The sequence below is a fragment of the Mastomys coucha genome, unplaced genomic scaffold (genome assembly GCF_008632895.1).
Source record: "Mastomys coucha isolate ucsf_1 unplaced genomic scaffold, UCSF_Mcou_1 pScaffold14, whole genome shotgun sequence".
NCBI classification, from domain to species: Eukaryota; Metazoa; Chordata; class Mammalia; order Rodentia; family Muridae; genus Mastomys; species Mastomys coucha.
In genome coordinates this window covers 98,186,604-98,209,872 of record NW_022196896.1, presented here as the reverse complement: position 1 = coordinate 98,209,872, position 23,269 = coordinate 98,186,604, and the positions used below count along the sequence as shown (strand labels likewise).

The window sequence follows — 23,269 nt, the reverse complement described above, 5'->3', positions numbered from 1 at the left end:
CCCCCGCCCCCGGGCCAAACACGGGTATACTCTATGAAGGAAGAATCATGAAACAAGAATATGGGACAAAGAGACCGAACTTTCCTTTTTCTGTGTGTGTGTTGTGCATGTATATCTATATGGGCACATATGTATGTGGGAGTGCAGGCACATGGGTACAGAATGCATGTGGAGGCCCAACATTGATGTCAGGAGATCATCTCCTTCTGTCCTACCTTTTTTTGATGAGGCAGAGTCAGTCAAACACAGAGGTTGCCGATATCACACGGCTAGTCTTGCTAGCCAGCTTGCTTGAGGGATCTGTCTGCATCTTCTGAGGCTGGAATTACAGGTGGGGTGCCAAACACCCAGCTTTCACCTGGGTTCTGGAGATTTGAACTTTGGTCCTCACCCTTGTGCAGCAAGTGGTTTTGTTGTTGCTATTGTTGTTTTGTTTTTGTTTTGCTATGTAGACTTGGCTGCCCTGGAACTTGCTAGGTAGACCAGGCTAGCCTTAAACACATTGAGGTCAGCTTGCCTCTGCCCCCTGAATGTGGGGTTAAAGATGTACACCACTACACCTGCCTCCATACTATGTATGGGTATTTTGCCTGCTCCCCATGTGTGACTAGTAACCTTCAAAGCCAGGTGAGAGTGTTGGAGACCCTGGAACTGGAGTTCCAGATGGCTGTGACCTTTCATGTGGGTGCTTGGAATGGAACCTGGTTCCTGTGGAAGAGCAGCTAGTGTTCCTACCTGCTGAGCCATCACCCCAGTCTACAACTGAATTTCTTAGTCCTTGATCACTGAAAGTGCTTGGGTGTGCGTATTCGGTGCTTAGGGTTTAACATTTTTCTTGGGGCTGCATCTTCTAGATAGCCTGGATTCAATTCTCAGCATCCACATGGCAGCTCACAACTGTCTGTAATTCCCGTTCCAGAGGATCTGAAGCCATCACACAGACACACATGCAGACAAAACACCAATGCACACAAAACAAAAAATACCCACCCACCCACCCACCCACCCACCCACCCACCCACCCACCTATCTATCTATCTATCTATCTATCTATCTATCTATCTATCTATCTATCACCTGGATGTATGTCTGTGCACCACAAGTGTGCCTGATGCCACAGAGGTCAGAAAGGACATCAGATCCCCTGGAACAGGAGTTACAGATGGTTATAGGCTGCCATGTGACCTGAACCCTGGGTCCTCTGGAAGAGTAGCCAGTGCTCCTAACTACTGCATCATTTCTCCAGACCCAGGCTTGTGTGTATGTTGCTAGGCACTCATCTTGCCATCCCTTTTTGGCTATTTTTAAAGTGATTAATTAAGTAAGTTTGTTATTAATTGTATTGTGTTTATGCTTAATTATTAAAAATACCTTAGACCTTTTTGTAATTGATAAGTTATATGTTTTTATTTATATTGTATGATTTACATATATAATTTATAACATGTTATATATGGTATATAATATATAATACATATATATGTAAATGTATATATATATATAAAACAAAGCCCTTATGCTTTCTTTATTTCACAGTGGTAACAATCCATATTCCTCTTTTGGAGCAACTCTGGAGAGGGATGATGAAAAAAATTTATGGAGCATGCCTCATGATGTGTCTCACACAGAGGCGGATGACGACAGGATCCTGTACAATCTGATCGTCATTCGTAATCAGCAGACCAAAGACTCAGAGGTAAAGCACCTTCTGACACCTTACTATGAACAGCTTGCTATGTACAGAAATGGCTATTACAGGGCTGGGGGCGGGGTTGCCTCCGTCAGTTACAGTGTCTGTTGTGCAAGTGTGAGGACCCGGGTTTGATACCCAAGAACTCACATAAAAAAGCTGGGCATGGCAGCACTTGCCTGTAATCTCAGTGCTGAGGAGGCTGAGACATAGGAGGACCACTGGTGTCAGCCAGTCTGCCTGAATCAGTGAGCTCTGGGTTCATTGAGAGGTCCTGTCTAAAAAGGCAAGGTGGAAGGAAGGCTGGAGAGATGGCTCAGTGATAAAGCGTTTGCTATGCAAGGCTGTTGACCTGAGTTGGGACCCACAGAGCCCATGTAGAAGTCACATGAGTCTGTAATCCTAGCAAGCCCCTGCTGGGAGATGGCGGCAGAGACAGAATTGGCAGAAGCTCACAGGCCAGCTGGCCCGGAAATATACAGCAACAAATAGCAAGAAAGACCTTGTTTCAAACACGGTAGAATCAAGGACTGATGCTGGAGGTTGTCCCCTGACTTACACACATACACACACACACACACACACACACACACACACACACACACACACACACATTCTATGGCATGTATGTGAGTGTGCACCTACATCCACACACATACATATACAGAGAGCCAAGGTGGCAAGCATCTAAGAACCTACCGTTAACCTCTGGTGTATGTACACACACTAAGTAAAAAGAAATAGTAATTGCAAGGAGACTAGCTGGAAAGAAAGACTGGAGCATGACTATACAGTCAGGTGATGATGCGGTTCAGGATGATTTTGAACCCTTGAGCTCCAGAAATCTTTCTGGGGGCTGGTGAGATGGCTCAGCGGGTAAGACAGCTGCAGTGTACTTACGTATAGTAATAAAGAAATCTTTCTGCCTCACCCTGCTTGGTAGTAGGGATTCAGCCAATAGGAGGCTGAGTTATATGAAATGAAGGACATATTTTAGCAGTATGCATTAATACTGGTTAATTATGGTTAATCTTGATAGAGATGCTTGATAGCTCGGTTAGACTAATTTTGAACTTTTTTGTTTTTTTTTGTTTTTTTTTTTTTTTTTTTTTTTTTTTTTTTTTTTTTTGTTTGTTTGTTTGTTTTTTTGAGACAGGGTTTCTCTGTAAACTGTCCTGGAACAGTCCTGGAACTCACTTTGTATACCAGGCTGGCCTCAAACTCAGAAGTCCTCCTGTCTTTGCCTCCCAACTTTTTGATTTTTTAAAGATTTATTTTGACTCACAGCTGCCCATTGAACTGAGTACAGGAGCCCCAAATGAAGGAGCTAGAGAAAGGACCGAAGGAGCTGAAGGGTTTGCAGCCCCTTAAGACGAACAACAATATGAACTAACTAGTACCCTCAGAGCTCCCAGAGATTAAACCACCAACCAAGGAGTACACATGGTGGGACTGATTGCTCCGGCAGCATATGTATAGTAGAGGATGGTCAAGTCGGTCATCAATGGAAGGAGAGGCCCTTGGCCCTGTGAAGGTTCTGTGCCCCAGTGTAGGGGAATGCCAGGGCCAGTAAGCAGGAGAAGGTGGGGTGGCAAGTGGGGGCGGGGAACAGGGGTTTGTTCTTGTTGTTTTTTGTTTTGGAGGGGAAACTGAGATATATGACATAAAGAAAATAAAGAAAAAGTAAGAAAAAAAAGATTTATTTTTATTTACTTCATGTATGTGGGCATATTGTCACTGTCTTCAGACACACCAGAAGATGGCATTGAATGCCCATTACAGATGGTTGTGAGCCACTGTGTGGTTGCTGGGAATTGAACTTAGGACCTCTGGAAGAGCAGTCAGTGTTCTTAACCGCTGAACCATCTCTCCAGCTCCATTTTGAACTTTTATCTTAACAGTTATACATTACATGTTGACTAATGAATGCTGTCAAATAGCAAGGAGAAGGAGGACTTGATATTTTACATCGTTCATCTCTTATCTTCCCAGTGGTTTAACAAGCCACTGTTAGATAATTCAGATTGAAATGTGAAGGGCAGTTTGCCTTCACGGGTTCTGAGGGGCCTGAATCATTGGTGTGTGTGCCTTTGCACCACTCTGCCCAGCTTTTAGGAGTAATTGTAGAAGCACACATGTTTTGGTGCTTTGGTTTTGGTGTGATTCGATTGCCTTTGGTTAGAGTTGGAATGGAGAAAGCTGGTGTTTCTCTGGTTCTGATGGGCTAGAGCTTTCTGTTGGTATTTAGCATCTCACTAGGGCAATGGTTCTTAACTTGTGGATCGAAACCCATTTAGGGGTGGTCAAACGACTCTTTCACAGGGCTCACCTAAGATTAGCAGAAAACACAGAGATTTACATTACAGATTTCTAACTGTAGCAAAGTTACAGTTAGGAAGTAGCAACGAAATAATTTTATGGTTGGGTGTTCACCACAACATGAAGAACTGTATTAGAGGGTCACAGTATTAGGGATGTTGGGAACCACTTCGCTTGGAGGTCGTTTGTAGCTGAGTCCTGCAGCTCCCCTGGGAGGAGTCCTTGTGTCTGTCTTCTGAGTGTCTCTGCTTCTGAAAGGGCAGTTCAGGAGGCCATCGGAGCCTCTCAGAACACTCTCCCCAAGTGCAGCTTTCAGAGTGAGCCCTGGATGGATGTCCACCCAGAGGGGATTTGTTTGTTTAGTCTCGCTCAAGAAATGATATTGAGCTTGACTCTCAGAGACCAACTGTTACCAGGACACATAACTAGATTTGATAGTTATTACACATGAAATGATTTAAAATATCCATTCATATGGCTTCCCTTTTTTTTTTTTAAAAAAAAGTAACATATGACTAATTTAAAAAGCTTGTATTTTCTTTTAAAAAAATTGAAATGAAATCATATGAATTATTCATTTCTCACGGATTGGACTGTAGATCATACAGTCTTCTGCACTTTGCCTTTTTGTCCTGCTTAATGTGTTCTGGATATATTCTCATTTCTGTATACTTACTTTTTTCCCCCTTCTTATTGCATTTGGAGACTGTCTGGTATTCTGTTGCGTGAATTTACTACTGTTCATTCAGCGGTCCACATTGCTGTTGAATCCTTTCTTTGCCTTTAGAAACTGTACTGCAGTTCACATCTAGATAGATGTGTAGGACTTTCCCTGTTTTTTTTTTTTTTTTTTTTAAGGAGTTGCTGGGTCACAGCATATGCATTTAAAATAGAAAACTGGGAGCGCTACAGAGAATGCTCAGTGGTTAGCACCTCCGGCTTCTCTGCTAGAGGACTCAGGTTCTGTTTCCAGCATACACATGGTGGCTCACAACTGTTTGTAACTATAGTTTCAAGGGATCTGAGGCCCTCCTCTGGCCTCCATGGGCACTGGTCACCTGCACGGTGCACATACATACATGCAGGCAAAAATACTCATACATATAAAAATAAAATAAAATAAATAATTTAGATGGGAACTGGAAGAGTAGTTCAGGGCATAGAATGGAGGTTGCAATCTGAGATCTTACCCGAGAATAGGTTATAATTTTAGTGAATACCTAGCATCCTGAATGATAGTAGGAACTCATGCTGCCTTTATGGGCACAGTTGCTAAGATCCAGACAGCTGTTTGCCATGCTGAGTGTGTGGGGAACTAAAATGTTGGAACTTTTGCTTTTTAAAGTAAAACTGAAAAAATCTACATTTTCATATGAAATAGCCAGATTGAAAAGAACTCGTATTAGAAAACTTGCCAGCTAAGCAAAATGTTAACACATTACTGCTGCAATAAGGACCTATAGAGCCTCTACTACTTACTGTTATCGTGTGCAGAATGAGTGCACTGTGGACTAGCCATTGTTTTTTTAAAGACTTATTTATTTATTTTATGTGTATGAGTACACTGTAGCTATACAGATGGCCGTGAGCTTGCTCCAGCCCCACTTGCTCCAGCGTAATACACTGTAGCTGTCTTCAGACACACCAAAAGAGGGCGTCAGATCTCATTACGGATGGTTGTGAGCCACCATGTGGTTGCTGGGATCCAAACTCAGGAGCTTCAGAAGAGCAGTCAGTACTCTTACCCGATGAGCCATCTCCCTAGCCCGCCATTTTTTTTTTTAAGAAGATGAAGCTCGCAAGCTGGTAAGCTGGTATGTTAAATCTGAACAAATTCTATACTTATTACCATGCTCATAGAGGATGACATTGGTACAGATTTTAATAAAACAGGACTTGGGTTTTGAAAGCAAAAATCCCACCTAGTACAAGGAAGGCTAGATAATTTTTGAATGTATTGTTTGGAAGCTCAGGCAGTATATATTGAAGGAGCTGAACTGTCCCTCTCTGAGTAACACCTCCCCGAGTAACACCTCCCTGAGTAACCCTCCCCGAGACTTGAGAACATTGGTACTTAGGACTCTCTGAATAATGAGAAATCATTTCAGAACCATGTGCGTGTGCGTGTGCTGGCTACAGTCTCTGCATCCAGTCTGGGGCTGCTGGAGGAGAAGTACAGAGGCTCCTTCTACTCCAGCTGAGGCTGACTTTACTGCAGATGGAAGAGGATGCAGAAGAGAAGATAGACTATGGAGGAGAGGCACTTGAAGTGTCAAAAAAAAATGTGGAAAGTAACATCGTTTGAGTCTCACAGACAGAATTCGCTTGCTTTTATTTATGCAAGCTCTCAAGCACTAGTGGAAACCAGACTCGAGTTTCCACACTAGTGGAAACCAGAGCAGGAGAAACTGACAGCCCTGCAAGTGGTGAAAAATGATCCTTTGAACAATGCTGAGAAACGCTTCGCGTTTGACTGAGGCATAGCGAACAGTCTCATGCTCATGTCAGGAAATCATAATCCTTATGCTCTTGCTCATTAAACTACTTCTACTTCCTATACTACTCAGGTCTAAGGAGCTTAATAATTGCTAGTGATTTACTATATATGCACCTGATTTATTCATTTGTAAAAACAACAGTAACTCAAATATAATAATGCTAAAAACAGTGCTTAGTGCTAGTCTCCTCTTGTGTGTGTGTGTGTGTGTGTGTGTGTGTGCGCGCGTATGCCCTGGTAACAGCTCAATAAGTAAGCACAGTTATTGCTTCGATTTTAAGCAACTTACCCAAGGCCACATACCTGTTAGGTTTAAAGTCAGGGTTTGAATCCAGAGATGTAATACATGGGAGGAACGGACACCACCAGTGCCTAAATTCAGACCTTAGATCGGGTTTCAGAGAGCATGAGCAGAGATGTGTCGAAGCCAGCACAGGAAAGGCATTTTCACAAGTGGAAGAAGTGCCATGCTTGGTGGGAGGCCGGTGGCCATGTTTCAGGAAGTGTGTCTCAGTTTAGGGTTTTCCACGGTGGCCGATGCTGCTCACCGTTTGCCAGGTTCCGCCAGCAGCTCTCTGAGGACTTGGTACCTACTTCTGCAGGGCTGGGAGTTAGTCCAGGATCTTGAATTTGCTAGGCAGGTGTTCTGCCACTGTGCCATGTCCCCAGCTCAGATTTGACACATTTGATTAAGAAAATATATGTCAAATGTCAGATCATTCTCCTCAGTACTTTTAAGTACCTTTAAAGGCATAATATTTACACATCAACAGGTGCGACACAGTCACCAGACGCTTGTGTGGATGGAAGAATCCTGTAGAAACCACATCGGGCCAAACCCCAGGGGAACAGCTAGCTAAATATTATTAGGGTTTTTTTTTTTTTTTTTTTAAATGTCAAAGACAAAATAATAGTATGAGGACTAGGTTCTGGCACCCTGTCGCCAGGCATAGCACACCGTTTCTGTAATGTTTAAAATAGTGTCTGGCCTTCCTTAGGGGCTATTTCTAGTGTTGGATCCTATGCTCAGGCTCTCATGTCCGTGATCTTTGAAACAGCAGAGTATAGTCAATTGGGATATTTGCAGAGTAAGGGCGGTCTTGACCTCAGGCCGGGCACGTGGAGGATCCCTGAAGCACCCGGAGACTTGGCTTTTCCAGCTGGGCTCTACATTACTGCCCCAGCAAGCCTCCAGAGTTGGGCAGACCTCACCCTTTCAGGGACATCTGATTGCCTACAAATGGCTGAACCTCGAGTAGTGTTGGGAGATAGGATGGCAAGTCACAGCAACCGAGAAGGAACAAAACAACGGGAGAACGTTTAAGCCATTCTCCAGATAACTCTGGGTTCTTCCAAATGCTTTTTAAGGGGGATTCAAATAATCAGTCTCTGCAGGCATTCATTTTGTCTGCTTTTTTGAAATGTTGGGGTTCAACCTATGGCACTAGGTAGTTGCTTTAAGGGCAAGCCAAGCCCTTGGTTCCAGGTGCGTCTGTTCTGTATTTTTACTTTGCTAGTAACCATTTGGATCTAGGCGTCTTAGAGAAGGATTCAAAAAGCGTACGATCCGAGGAGCCAGGGGTCCTGCCCTGTCTTCTGGGTAGCAGTATTTATGAAGTACTGTGCTGCGTGCAAGTAGCCTGTTGTCCTGACAAGTACTGAGTTCTCGGAAGCTCAGGGAGGAGAACTTTCAGCGGGTATGCTCAGGAAACTGAGTCATCTCAAAGGGTTGGAAGAAATGGGAGGGGTAACTGGGGTCCCAGCTCAGGGACCCAGAAACTTGTCCAACTAGAAACGCCCTTCTGGTTGCTCCAGTAAGTTTGGGAAAAACTTCTGGGCTACTTTTTGGTTAAAGCCAAAGGTGCCTGAGTAAATCTTGGCTTCCTGCTGTCAATAGACAGTAGAGTCTGTGTGTGTTTATGGGGGTGTGGGGGGGAATGACCTACCCTATCCAGTAGTATTACAGAGTGGTAACTTCCATGATTGTGGGGCTACTGGGGTGACATGTCCCTGGTGCTGTGGCATATTCTGGATAGTCCAGTCTACCGAACCACACCAGGTCACCTTCTGCTTATTTGTCCTTTAAAAAAGTACAAGTGTTTCCGGAGGTCAGGATTAACGTACCCGGCATTCTTCGCTTTACACATCTGTGTAAGCCGTGTTAGCCGGCAGAACTGAGGCTATAAACTGGCAAGTAGATGAGAGCAGAGGGCAGGGACGTCATTGGACGAGTTGTAGCGTGCTTAATGTTGGAAGATCACTGGCTTTGGAGTCACACAGCTTGGAGGGTTAAGAGATTGTCACACTCTAATCAGATGACACCTTACTCAACTTTAGAGTGACTGTACTATTTGTGTTCAAATTTGGGTCACAGTCACCAAGTCTGAAGGAGGAAAAGAGGATGTTTGCTAATATCTGGCCAAAAATATAAACTGAGACTTTCCTGGACAAGCTGAGACTTAGACCACCTTCCTTCCTCCCTCCCTCCCTCCCTCCCTTCTTCTTTCTCCCTTTCTTTCTTTCTTGTGGTAAAATCTACATAACAAAACTTAGCATTTAATTATCTTCTCTCTTTTTAAATATATATGTCATTTGCTTGAATGTGCATGTGGAAGCCAAATGACAACCTCAGGTGGTATTCTTCAGGTATGTTCACCTTGGTTTTTTAAACATGGTCTCTCACTGGCCTGGAGCCAAGTAGACTAGACTGGTGGCTCACAAACCCTAGGATCTGCCTGGCTCCAGTCACCTAGTGCCAGGATTACAAACATCTGCCCCCATCCCTGGCTTAAATTCTTTATTATCTTTTTTTGGGGGGAGGGGTACTGTATGCGAATGTGGGAAGGACAATTTGTAGGCCTGGGTTTTCTCCTTCCTCTGCCTCCTGAGTGCTGATGTCATGAGCACGTGCCCTTACACCCGGATGTTTTATGCTACTGAAAACAGCACACCTGTGGAAGTCGCAGGACAACTTGTTGGAGTGGGTTTGGGGATTGAACTCAGGTTGGGCAGCAAGCACCCTCACTACTGAGCCAGCTCACCAGCCTGTGCCTGCCCCTGCTTACATCAGGGCCTTATGCTTGCCAGCCAGTTTCCCAGCTTGTATTTTAAAACCTCCTTGGATGTTCTGTTTAGTGGCATTAAGCACATTCATAATCTTTGGCACCTACCTACCTACCTACCTACCTACCTACCTACCTACCTATTTATCTATCTATCTATCTATCTATCTATCTGACACGCTCCAGAAGAGTCTCAGGGCCTAAACTCAAGTCCTTTTGCCAGTGAGTAAGTACTCTTACGTGCTGGGCCATCTCAACAGCCTTTGTCCTATTTATTTATTTATTTATTTATTTATTTAATTTAATTTAGGAGACTGTCTTTTTATGTAGTCTTTTTTGTAGCCTGAAAATCTCTCAAGCCTATCTCAGGCTTGATACCCTTCTGCTTCAGTCTGCCGAACCCTCTGGGATTAAGAGGCATGCGCTGCCACTGCAGGTCGACGTGCTGTTTCTGAGGCTTCTGTCCTCATTGGCTTCCGTCTGAAGCTGCAGGACGGAAGGTTTGGGGAAGTGGTCAGTGTACTTAGAAATACCGACAGCTGTGAAGTAGGCCAGACTAGCTGGGCCGAACCTGGCCAGCTTCCCCCCATACCCATTGCTTCATGTCCCCGAAGCAGAGTGTCACACCTCTGTGGGTTAGGATGTGTGGTGAGGAAGGCCACTTCTTTATTGGCAGACAGGCACAAGGCAGTTTGCTAGTAAGATTCGCCTCTTTATTCTTCCACCTCATTGTACCGAAGCCAGGTGGAGTTGAGGAGAAACTAAAACTACAAACAACTCTTAAAAGTCTTATTTTAAAAACTAACAAAATTAACAACCAGTTGACCCCCTGTCTTAGTCAGGGTTTGTATTCCTGCACAAAACATCATGATCAAAGAGCGAGTTGGGGAAGGAAAGGGTTTATTCAGCTTACACATCCACATTGCTGTTCATCACTAAAGGAAGTGTCAGGACTGGAACTCACACAGGGCAGGAACCTGGAGGCAGGAATGGATGCAGAAGCCATGAAGGGACGTTGTTTCCTGGCTTGCTTCCTGTGGTTTGTTCTGTTTTCTTTCTTATTGAACTCAAGACTACCAGCCCAGGGATGGCACCACCCACAATGGGCCCTCCCACCCTTGATCACTAACTGAGAAAATGCCTTTCAGCTGGATCTCACTGGAGGCATTTCCTCAAGGGAGGCTCGGTTCTCTGGGATAACTCCAGCTTGTGTCAACATACAAAACCAGCCAGTACACCCCTTATACATTTGAAACGCTGAGGAATAATTCCAAGCTAAGTGTTCTTTGACCTGTAAGGATTGAGGGCATCAGAGATGCCTGTCTGCAGCAGACATGGATGCACTGAGAAGCTTCTCACTGTGGGCTTGTGGAATAAATGAACTAGTTATTCTAAGAGAGCAAATGAGTAAGAAAAGCAAAGATGAATGGACTCCTCTTAATATTGTCTGAGGAGAAATGGGCTTCCATCAGTGTTGATTACAGAACGGGCAAAGGAAGGTGACCAGGGTCTGTGGACCCAGGGCAGAGAACTGCATGCTTCTTATTTTTTCTATTAACTGCTTGTTATTATACGTGTAAGCAGAAATAGCCTTATCAGGGCTGTTCTGATAAATGTACAGCAGACACAGAATTTTATAAAAAAAAATACTGTGAGATATTTTCCAACTTCAGTAAGCCTCAATGTGTGACAAAGTATCCAGGATGGGCTGGAGAGATGGCTCAGTGGGTAAGAGCACTGACTGCTCTTCCAGAGGTCCTGAGTTCAATTCCCAGCAACCACATGGTGGCTCACAACCTTCTGTAATGGGATCCAATGTCCTTTACTAGTATGTCTGAAGACAGCTACAGTGTACTCATGTAGATAAAATAAATAAGATAAATCTTAAAAACAAAAAGTATCCAGGATATTATATATGGGGAGCTGTGGCAATAGGAAGATGGCTTCCATTTTCCAAAGGAGCTAAGTTCTGACTTGTGTGTCTGTGTGTCAGTTCACCTTTTTTTTTTTTTTTTTTTTTTTTTTTTTTGTTTTGTTTTGTTTTTTTGAGACAGGGTTTCTCTGTGTAGCCCTGGCTGTCCTGGAACTCACTCTGTAGCACAGGCAGTCCTCAAACTCACAAATCTGCCTACCTCTGCCTCCCAAGTGCTGAGATTAAAGGCGTGAGCCACCACTGCCCAGCAAAATTCCAACACAATTCTTCCCCCACCCCCCCTCTCCCACCCCTCCACCCCAATCCCCCCACCCCCATCCCCGCTCGCTCTGGTGTAATACACTGTAGCTGTTTTCAGACACACCAGAAGTTACAGATGGTTGTGAGCCACCATGTGGCTGCTGGGATCTGAACTCAGGACCCCTTTGGAAGAGCAGTCAGTGCTCTTACCTGTTGAGCCATCTCACCAGCCCTCAGTTCATCTTGTTAACAACCATAGAGAAGGTTTGATTTAGATATAGTGCTACTGAACGAGTTCCTTCCTCTGTTCTGATTCATCTTATTTTATTTGTATTTTTTTTTTGTTTTTGTTTTTTTGAGAGCGCCTTATGATATAGCCTTGGATAGCCTAGAACTTTCTAGGAGACCAGGCTTGCCTCTGCCTCCCAGGTGCTGGGATTAAAGGTATGTGTCATAATGTCTGGCCACCTTATTTTATTTATTTATTTATTTATTTATTTATTTATTTATTTATTTATTTATTTATGAATGACAAGGTTTCTTTGTGTAACAGCCCTGGCTGACCAGGCTGGCTTCAAACTCACAGAAGTCTACCTGCCTAATGCCTCCCAAGTGATGAGATTAAAGGCATGCACCACCACTGTCTGCTTATTTTATTTATTTATCTTTATTTTGTTTTGTTTTTTCATTTTTTTTGAGACAGGGTTTCTCTGTGTAGCCCTGGCTGTCCTGGAACTTACTCTGTTACCAGGCTGGCCTCAAACTTAGAAATCTGCCTGCCTCTGCCTCCCAAGTGCTAGGATTAAATGCGTGCACCACCACTGCCCGGTTTATTTATTTATTTTGATAAGGTTAATTTTATATGTCAAAGTATTTGGGCTACAATACACAGGTATTTGGACAAATATTCTGCGGACTGGCAAGGTGGCTCAGTGGGGAAAGTGCTTGAGGGTCAGAGTTCAGATCCTCAAGCTCCCATATTAAAAGCTGGCCATGGTGGCATTTGCCTTCAAGCTCAGCAGTGAGGAGACAGAGCTGGAGGATCCCTGGCGCTCAGAGGCTGGCCTCTACCTGTATCACAGTTCAGTGATCTCTGGGTTCATTGATAGACCCTACCCAGCTGTATGTGGTGATGAGGATGTAGACTCAGGGCCTCTGGCATGTGTAGCAAGCACTTTACCCCTCAGCCACCTCCCCAGTGAAAGTGCAGGTTAGTTAGTATGTCACAAATGGCTGCACCAGTAGGTGGTATGCACCTCCACCAGCAATGAGGAGGATGCATGGGTGCATGTGGGAAAGGCTGCCCGATTGCTGGAAGGATAGGTGTGGATATCTCTGTGCAGCGGAGACTTACATGCCTCTGGCTTTGTAGTTTTCTTATTGCCCAGATACAAGTCAGGTGTCATGGGCTGGTAGTCATGGGCTTTATTTAAATAAAATTTTCTCCCTATTATTTTATAACATGATCTCTGACAATTATCTCCCCCCACCGCCTTTCTAAACTGATTGGCCTTGCTTTAGCTAGAGTGTTTTGGAAAACGGGGCTGGGATGAGGGAGGATGTGTGTTTAGGAAGTGGCCGAAGCAGGCTCTGTGGAACGCCCCTAAAGTGGAGTGGCTTGAGCGTGCACGAAGCCATCGGTCACATTTGTGTTTGCAGTGTTACGTCAGTCTTCTGAAGCCAGCCGATTACTCCAGAGCTTTATTTTGTAGCCTTTCCCCACTCTGTCCTTGTAAACGTTTCCACCCTGACTCCTGTCCTTTGTCGGTCTTGCTTCTCTTAGATAAATGAAATTGGCTCTTAATTGCATGGAACTCTTGAGGAGCCTCCGGCACTGACTCACTGGGACTTCCTGATGTCAGTTTGACTCAGCTGCGGGGTCACGGGAGGGTTCTGAAGAGTACTCAGAAGAGGGGCAAGCTTGTTTGGTGGCTTTGGTTGCACCTGTGTGGGAAATAGGAGATCGTTCAGTTCTGGCGGCGGGGGGGTGGGTGGGTGGAGAACTGCTCCTCAGCCTTCAGGTCCCCAGGGTGCTGGGGAAGGGGATCATCAGGGTGCAGGGCTCCTGGACTCCTGTTGTTCCATCAGTAATTGTTTATGCATGCTGGTTTGGCTGTGCCACTTTATGGTTTTGCCGTTTAAGAGTCAATCCATGTAGCTAACGAGTACCAGGGGACACACATAATTGCCAAGTTTAATTACGGATGAGGTGAGGAAAAGTCACACCCAGCTTTTTTTCACTAGTGTATTATCCTTGCTATCAAAGCACTTTAGTGGGGTAATTGTCCGTGGACCTGAGTTAAGACGAGCTTCCCTAAGCCATGGGGTTTTGTTGTAAGCAGCCCCCAGCATGCAGGAAGTGTGAGTGTGCATTGGGACCACAGGTTTCTAGTACTGGCTGTGCAGTGTGTGACTAGGAGATCTGGCACCCTTGATGGTTACCCAGGCCCAGGTGCCAGGCTAGCTATCCCAGAGGGGTGCGGTGGACACAGCCTTTTCTACAGCCACCGCATCTTAATCTGTTCACTTATGCAGCTGAATGCAATTCTGTCCCCTCTGGCTTCATTTTTACCCTGATTTTCTTTTTTTCCCCTAGCTTCAGTTGACCTTAACAGAAAAAATATTGATAATAGGTGCAAAAGGGTAAATCTAGATGTCCCCCAGGGATGTAGCCTTCTTAGCTCTTTGCTCTGGTCTCCTTCCAAGCGACCACATAAATGTTGGGGGACTCCGAGGAGCTCTAGGAGTGGGAATTGGCAGCAGCTTGCAGGAAAAGACGACTTGAGACTGTGGGCTGAGTAGGGAGGGATCCAGTGTTTCAGTCCAGGCTTGACAGTCTACGAAGTTGAATAGAAAACATACTTTGTCCTGTTATATTGAGTACGCTCTTTTGGTGCATAAAGTTGGTGAGTATCAGCATTTTTTTCTAACGGGGTGGGCGTGGGGGAGGGAGCTGCTGTGTGCAGTCATGGTTCATTGCTTCTTGGATCCCCCAGGCAGGGGTTTGGAAGGAATGGGTTATATGTAGGGATAGAAGCAGAGTCTTCCGAGTGGGATTGCCCTACCCTCTTTGTGATCAAACAGGAGCGTGTCTCCCACATGCAAAACTGCCACTTTCATAATCTCTCAGGAATTCTCCAGTCATCCGCCTCCAGTGTGTTTGTCAACAAGTACTACAAGCCTGGTTGTTCCTTTTTCCTCTCAGCTTTCTATCCAAGTGAGTGTCCACTTAGTCTGTGTAGGCTCAGCTCAACCGGGAGTTTAAATAAAGCTGGGGGGGGGGGGAATGAATTTAACCTGTATTGCAATTTTTTTTTTGTTAAGCATTTATTTAAACATTGTCCAATGTATGTATGTATGTATGTATTTATTTGTGTATGGGGCCTTCACACATGTGAATGCCAAGGAACATGTATGGAGGCTAGAGGACAATCTCTGCAGTCGGTTCTCTTTTTCCTCCATATGAGTACTATGAGTTAAACTGAAGTTGGCAACAAGCAAGTGCTTAAACACACTGGAGCTATCTCGCTACCCTCAAAGCATTCATTTCTTAAAATTTAATCAGTTTTTATTTACTAATGTTGTTACTTGATAATTTCATATACATGTACATATACATAATATTCCTCCATCCCCCCTCTTCTCAATTAATTACTTTTGTTTTTTTGAGACAGGGTTTCTCTGTGTAGCCCTGGCTGACCTGGAACTCACTCTATAGACCAGGCTGGCCTCAAACCCAGAAATCTGCCTGCCTCTGCCTCCCAAGTGTTGGGATTAAAGGCATGTGCCACCACTGCCCAGTTCAATCAATTCATTACTTAATGGTTTTGTTTTGTGACCTATAGTTTAATCAGGGCCATTTGTGTAACCATTGGATTGGAATTCTCTCTTGAGACCTAATGGGATCCTCAGGGTTTACACAGTCGAAGGCAATGAATCTGCCTGGATCTAATGCTGGACCCTCTGTATCTCCTCATTCTTATCTGACTGGTGCCTAATCTCAGTGTACTCGATGTGCAGTATCCAAAACTGCTGAGTTTGTGATTGGGAGTGTGCATCTTGCCCTAAAGATGTCATTGTACAGCCCCTCTCGGTTATTCTTCCAGCTCTTAAGTTAATTTCTTCAGTGCCCTCCTCAGTGTTCCCTGAGCGTGTGAGAGAGAGGATGGTATAAATGACTGCTACTTTGCAGTTTTGAGAGAGGAAACCGAACCCGTCCACAGTCCTATTCCATATGAAGAGCCTGGTCTGCCCAGTGCTTTCCTGCTGGGCTGTCAGGCACACCTGTGGAAAGGTTGCCCTGACTTGGGGACTTCCTTGGATTAAAGTTGAAACAGCATCACCACCTTCTGAAACGTGCCAGAAGCTTGGGATCCAGGATTCCCTGGGATGGAGACAAAGTCCTGAGGTTGGAGGCCAAGGCACCGAACACAGACTGTTAGCACCCGACTGGCCTCTGAGGTGGTGAGGGCAGACTGTGGACACCACGGGGATGCCCAGAATGCCTTTCCCATCTGATAGGCAATGTAGGGAACTTGAGAACTGGTGCCCTCCCCTCCGTTGGCAGATCCCTGAGTGGTGCTGAAACACAGTCCTTCACCTCACTGACTCTACCTGTTTCTCTGCCCTAGTTTCTAAAGGGCAGTTCTTGGTCTTCTGTTTCTGCTGCTTCCTACTTCTTTTGACTCTTGTGGCTGCAGAAAGTTGAGGGCAGAGCTATATAAAACCACTGGGAAACGAAAGGAGCGGAGCATCTGCTCGTTCATCCGTCCTTTTCCCGCCACACTAGGACATTCTCATTTGTCTTTCCTTTATTTGTCTGTCCCTGTCTTTATGTGAACTTCTCATCTGTCCCACTGGTCACTAGGAGAGCATCCAGTCCCTGGAGTTAGAGTTCTCGGGAGTTGTGGGCTCCCTGCTATGGGTGCTGGGAACTGAACTCAGGTCTCTGGCGTACTCTCTCCTGCTGAGCCACGTCGCCAGCCCCATATGCTAGTCACTTTAGTAGTTTAATCCATGGTCTGGTTTTATCTCTTTCCTGTTCCAAGTGATCTTTGGGCTATATAGAAACTAGTAGGTGTGCACCCTGAAGCGTTTCAGAGCGACCTCTCCCAGCGGGGAGGCTGTTCACTCTGCTGCTTCGTAGCCAGTTGTGGAATTGGATGCTATGCTTATGGCCTGATAATTAACATTCACTGTCTTACCTTGTTTTCTGTTGCTAAGCAGAATATCTGAGATTTAGTAATAAACAAAAGAGAGACTTTTGTTCTAGCTCTCGGTTGGGAAAATGGAAGGAGGTTCAGGAGCGAGGCATTGGTGGCAGGGCCTGGGAGAGGGGCTTGTGCTGCTTCAGCTCATGGCAGATAGCAGAGTGGCAGGAGGGCAGTTTCAGGAGTACAGTACACGAGGGGGCCCTCACTTTATAATAACCCTCTCTGAGGCAACCGGTTCTAGTGGTTTGAGCAGAGTGCCCTCCACAGTCTTGGGTATTGAACCCTTGACTCCCATTTGAAGGTGCTGTTTGAGGAGGTTTAGGGGATCCAGCCTTGCTGGAGGAAGTATATCGTGTGTGTGTGTGTGTGTGTGTGTGTGTGTGTGTGTGTGTGTGTGTGTGTGTATGCAGGCGCTTTGAAAATATATAGCACTGGGGCTGGGAGCTTTGAGAGTGTACAGCACTGTGTGGGGCACTTTGAGAGTGTGTAGCACTGTAGGGGGAACTTTGAGAATGTATATCACAATGAAGGGAGCTTTGAGAGTGTTATCATTGTGAGGGGAGCTTTGAGAGTGTGTATTACTGTGGGGGAGCTGTGAGAGTGTATAGCACCGAGGGGGAGGAGCTTTGAGAGTGTGTAGTACTGGGGTCGCTATAGCCTCGCCTTACTTCTACTTTGCTCCCTGTCCGCTTTGAACTTGCAGTTGAGGATGTAATCTCTCAGCTTTGTGCTCCCCCATCATCCCTCCCCACCATGGTGAACCCTCATCCCTCTGGAACTGTAGCCCCAATAAGCCCTTCCTTCTGCACGTCGCCTTGGGCCTGACATTTTATCGTAAGACACCAGTCCAGTTCTTTGAGATCGCGCTCAATCCTCTCATGAGAGTGGAGCTCTTGTGACATAATCACCTCTTGAAGGTCCCATCCCATTCATAGAGCTGACACATTAGCAATGAAATTTCAACCCAGGATTTGGTGGAACAAACCATATCTAAAGCCCATAGCTTGGGCAACATGCTTCTTATAGAGAGCTTTCGCTTATGTTCTACACAAGGTGAGCAGTTTCGATCCTATAGTGGATGAAATGGGAGGCACTGAGGTGATGTGGTTTGCTGGTGACGGATCCAGAGCCCATGCCCTTTGCAGCACTCTTCTGCATGGGTGGCTGTGACTGACTGACGTTCAGTGAGAGACTTCTGCTCCACAGACCTGGTTTTAAAGCTCACACTTCACAGATGGATTTGAGACATTTTGTGATTTCAGCGAGTATATTATTTTAGCTCACTGTAGCTGCTGTACAAAGTACCATGAACTGGGTGGTTTTAATGACAGAAATGTATTCTTCCAGAGTTCTGTGTGGGCTCCCAAGTCTAGGATCAAAGACTGGTTTCTTCTGCGGGCCTCTAGATGCAATAATGTACTGTCCCATGGTCTTTACATCAGTGTGCAGTGTTCGTTCGTTCTCGGTTTGCAGATCTGTGTCCCTCTTTATCATACGTCTTGCCTTTTTTAAAATATAGTTTCATTGGAATAGGACTCTCCCCGCCGACCTCCGACCTCCAACCTCATTCCTATTTCATTATTTTCAAATAAGGTCACATTTTAAGGAACGGAGTGTTAAGATGCTAACATATGAATGTCTTAAGGGACACGATTCAGCCCATAATGGTGAGCATGTCAGAAAAACATAGTTCTTTCTTTTGGTATCCAGACACAGACAGACACAGCAAACACAGGTCTATGTTTAAGGATCTTAATATTCTACAGGTAAGTATGATATCAGGTAGTGACAGTCACTTTGAAATCGAATGATGGAGTATGGGGGGAGTGAGCTCTCTGCAGGGCCTTCCTGGCTGAGGAAGCAGCCTCTCCAGGGGCTCCAAGGCACTGTAGTGGAGGAGGAGGAGGAGGAGGAGGAGGAGGAGGAGGAGGAGGAGGAGGAGGAGGAGGAGGAGGAGGAAGCAGGCCCCAAGACTTCAGCAGGGAGCATGGAAGAACCATGCAGTCAAGGCCAGGATTTTTAACTCTGTCCTTTGCAAATATTTTTCTTTCTCCCTAATTCTGGATGCACTTTGGATCTGGGAACCTCATTCCCTGGGAGTTATGAGAAAGCTCAGCCATGACTTCCTCTTCCATCCTGTGTGTGACTCAGGTCTCCTAGCCACCCCTAGGCAGTAGCACTGTCTGCCCTTTGTTTTCCTGGACTGTGTTTCCTAGGACGTTTGTACAACCCACGGCTCTGGGAAGCGGAGGTCTGGCCTCCCTCGGGTACAAAGGGCAGCTAGGCTCACTGCTCACTGTAAAAAACTGTGAGTCCCTTAACTTTGGAGTTCCTTTCCTCTACGTCAGTGAGTCTCAGCCTTCCTAATGCTGTGACTCTTTAATACAGTTCCTCATGTTGTGCTGACCCCTAACCATGAAATTATTTTGGTTTCTACTTTATAACTAAATTTGCTACTGTTATGAATCATGATGTAAATACATGATATGCAGGATATCTGATATGCGACCTGCGTGAAAGGGTTGTTTAAACCCCAAAGGGGTCACGACCCACAGGCTGAGAATCCCTGATCTAAAGCAGCCTGCTGCATGCCCAGGTGTCCGTTGTCCCTCTTTGTGGCACTGTGTAGAAATCGAGGCTTATGGAAATGGAATAAATGCACTGATACAGGGGTTGCAGAAATAAATGTCCTGCATTAGGAGTGCTTACCGGTCTTGAAGAGGACCCCGGTTTTGGTTCCCAGCACCTATTTGATAGCTTTTAATTGCCTGTAACTCCAGTTCCTGGGCATCTGATGCCCTCTAGACACACAGACACACAGACACACACACACACACACATATACACACACGCACACACACATATACACACACGCACACACATCTACATTCACATACAATAAAAATACATTTAAAAAGAAAATGAAAAAAAAAATACATTTAAAAAATGGGTACAGGAAAAAAAAAACCCAGACACTTGTGGCACATGCCCAGCACTTGGAAGGCAGAGGCAGATGAATCTCTGAGTTCAAGGACAGCTAGGGCTACAGCAAGCAAAAGAAAAAAAAAGGATACAGGAATCTTGTGCTTTTTTTTTTTTAAATTAGCACCCATGGCATTGAGAGCAGAATGTCAGCTTCCAAGTGGGAAAAATCTAGGAGACACAGATATAGTAAGATGCACCTGAGAGTATGGGTGTAGGCTTCTGGAAGACTTAAACTGTGAGCCACAGCCAAGGATGCGTGAGAGCCTCTCAAGGGACAGTCACGATCCTCACAATTCTTTCTCTCTCTTAAAAAAATGTATTTATTTTTATTTATGTGCATTTGTGCTTTGCCTGCACGTATGTCTGTGTGAGGGTGCCAGATCCCCTGGAACGGGAGTTACAGACAGTTGTGAGCTGTCATGTGGGTGCTGGGACTGTACTGGCGTCCTCTGGAAGGACAGCCATTGCTCTCAGCTCTACTCTACCGAGCTATCTCTCCAGACCCTCTTCAGAAGTCTTGACACCCTTAAAATAGCTTTCAGACTGCCTGTAATGGAGATGCTCGCTGACCAGTGCTTGAAACGGGGTCCCAGCCTAGACCTCCCCATGTTAGTTAGGCAGTGGATCCTTGTGGAAACTGCCCAGTTCCATTCTAAAATCAGTGGTGTTGAGCCAGGAAGCATCCTATTACAATTTAGATCTGATAGGTACAAAGGATACTATAATAAATGTTAGTGAAGAGAGATTATATTTTAGCATTTAGTATTTGTGGCCTTAGGGAGAGCAAGTTAACTTACCACTTGCTTATGGGCCAGTACAAATTGGGCATGGTATATGCCTGGTGCTTGAAGTGGAAGCTGGGGCTGGTGTGTGTGTGTGTGTGTGTGTGTGTGTGTTTATGTGTATGTGTGTGTGTGTGTGTGTGTGTGTGCGCGTGTGTAGGTCACAGCTGGTTCTTCCATCCTCTGTGGAATCTGGGGACTGAACTCAGATCATAAGATTTGCAAATGCTTTCTTTTCTTGCTGGTCGATGTGGCCCACCCCGTAGTGGGAACCTTTGCAGTTTACATCTCTCTGAGTGCCGGGACTGCATTTCCCTTCCAGTTTGCCAGCTGTTTTTGCAAGAAGAGTTTTATTGGCTCCTCGGCCTACCTGTTTACATATTCTCTGCGGCTGCTGCCATGACTGAGAGCTAAAGCATTTAGTATTTGTGGTCTTAGGGAGAGCTAGGTGATGGGCTCTACTTGAGGCCTCTTAGGTTCCGAGTTTTGGCTGGTGCTGGTGGACCTGCCTGAATGGCCACATGATTTAATTTTCATACGAAAAGAGTGCAGAAATGGCTCCTTCCCTGGTGAGCCTTCTCAACCCCGCTGATAAGGAGAATTTGGAAGAAGAGGTCAGCTTTAGAACTGAGAATCTTGGAGTTTTTTTTTCATTTGTAGTATGAACCTTTTTATTATTGACTGATTTTTTTCCCCCTTTGAATAGACGGATGACATAATGATCCACTATGTAATATTGGTCAAAATTTTAAAGACTAATCTTTATTATAATTAAAAATTGTGGTATGGGGGCTGGAAGATGACTCAGGGGTTAAGAGCACTAACTGCTCTTCCAAAGGTCCAAAGGTCACATCTTCCAAAGATGTGAGTTCAAATCCCAGCAACCACATGGTGGCTCACAACCATCCGTAATGAGACCTGATGCCCTCTTCTGGTGTGTTTGGAGACAGCTACAGTGTACTTACATATAATAAATAAGTAAATCTTTAAAAAAAAAAAAAAGATTGTGGTATGAGTGTGTGTATGAGTGTCAGAGCTTGTTCTTCCGTGGTTGAATCTGGGGATTGAACTCACATCTTCAAAATTTTGCAAAAATGCTTTTACTTGCTGAGCAATCTGGCCCACCCATTTGGGGGTGTCTTTAGAGTAAATAGCGACGACTTTAAGGTGTTTGGATGACTCCTAGGAAACAGCTTCGTCCAGACACCACAGGGCCGACACACTTCTCAACTACAGAGGCATGCACAGACCTGCACAGGTTCAAGCCAGACCCCAGATCCCTGTGTTGAGAAGTAGAAGCCACAAAGCCCCACTGCTACCTAACCAAGAAGCTGTTGGCAGCTGGTACCTGCGGGGGAAGGGAGAACCAGTTCTTCCTGGTGGAATGTCACTGGGCATAGCGACTCCAGGACAAGGCCTCACCCTGGGAGTGGTTTGGTCAACACCAAATGGACTCCTTTTTGTGTATATGCTTTTTGTTTTATTTCATATTTTTCTTTTTCCTTTCTTCCCTTCCTCCCTCCCTCCCTTCTTCTCTTTTTTTGGGGGGGGGGGTTGTTAAGTTTGTTTTTTTGCTTTTCCTTGAGAGAGAGGAAGAGAGATGAAGTTGGGCGGGTAGGGAGATTAGGGGGGTCTGAGGGAGGGGAAAGAATAGGATCAAAATATATTGTATGAAAAAAGGTAAATACAAATTTGAGAACCCACAATGTTTAATTTCCAGCTATATTAAAATGTACTCTATTTTAGATTACTATGATACCACTTTTCCCCCTTATACTCCTGGGATCTTTAAATCCTCTGGAATTGCCTTTAGGGCTTCGTTTAGTTAATAAGAACCCTACCTGTGGATAAGGACGCTGGCAGGTGACTGACGGGACAAAGGTCTCCTGAACCGGAGGGGCTGTGTCTCCAGGATTCCCCGGCCGCTTCCTAGTTGGGTTGATAAGGAGACCGCACCTGTCTGTGCCAGCATCAGGTCGGGTAATGATCGACAGGTGTTTTAGCCAGAGAATTCCCAGGTGAGACCATGACTGTCATTGCTTAAGAGGCTGTTTTCCCTTGAGGCCTGTATGGACACGTCCTTCTTCAGACTTTGTTAAGATTGAGCCCTAAATACCCAAGGTCATATGCAAACAGGACAGCGTTTTATACAGGGGACGTGAGCATCTTCAGATTCTGAGATTCTGACAGCGTGGAATACGCAATTTAAATATACCCTCCAATATACTTTCCGTTACCGCAAATTGTGGCACCTAGTAATACAATATAAGTAGCTGCCCACAGTCCGCCCACATATTAAAACCTTGGCTGAGGTCTTTCGAGTGGCCTATATCATGACATATTCTAGGTGTATGAAGTGTGTCGTGGCCATTTCTGCCTTGCTAGAAATACTAAGTCTCCCTGTGAGCAGGACTTGGTCTTATTATCCTTTGCCTTTGGCAACAGCAGTGGATTGCCATCTTTCCTTCAGCATCTGGAGCCCCAGCACTCTGAGTTGGTTCTGGGTAGTTGCTTAGGCATACTTGTGACTCATGGAAAACACTGTGCG

At 45.2% G+C, this 23,269-nt stretch overlaps 1 protein-coding gene across 1 annotated transcript in view; it reads left to right on the top strand.

The window, feature by feature from the left end:
* Positions 1-23,269, top strand: part of Mreg (melanoregulin) — a 61,104-nt gene that overhangs the window by 22,466 nt on the left and 15,369 nt on the right. The window contains exon 2 of the mRNA XM_031367869.1: positions 1,537-1,696. Coding sequence (XP_031223729.1) covers positions 1,537-1,696 — 160 coding nt within the window. The remainder of the gene's footprint in view (positions 1-1,536; positions 1,697-23,269) is intronic.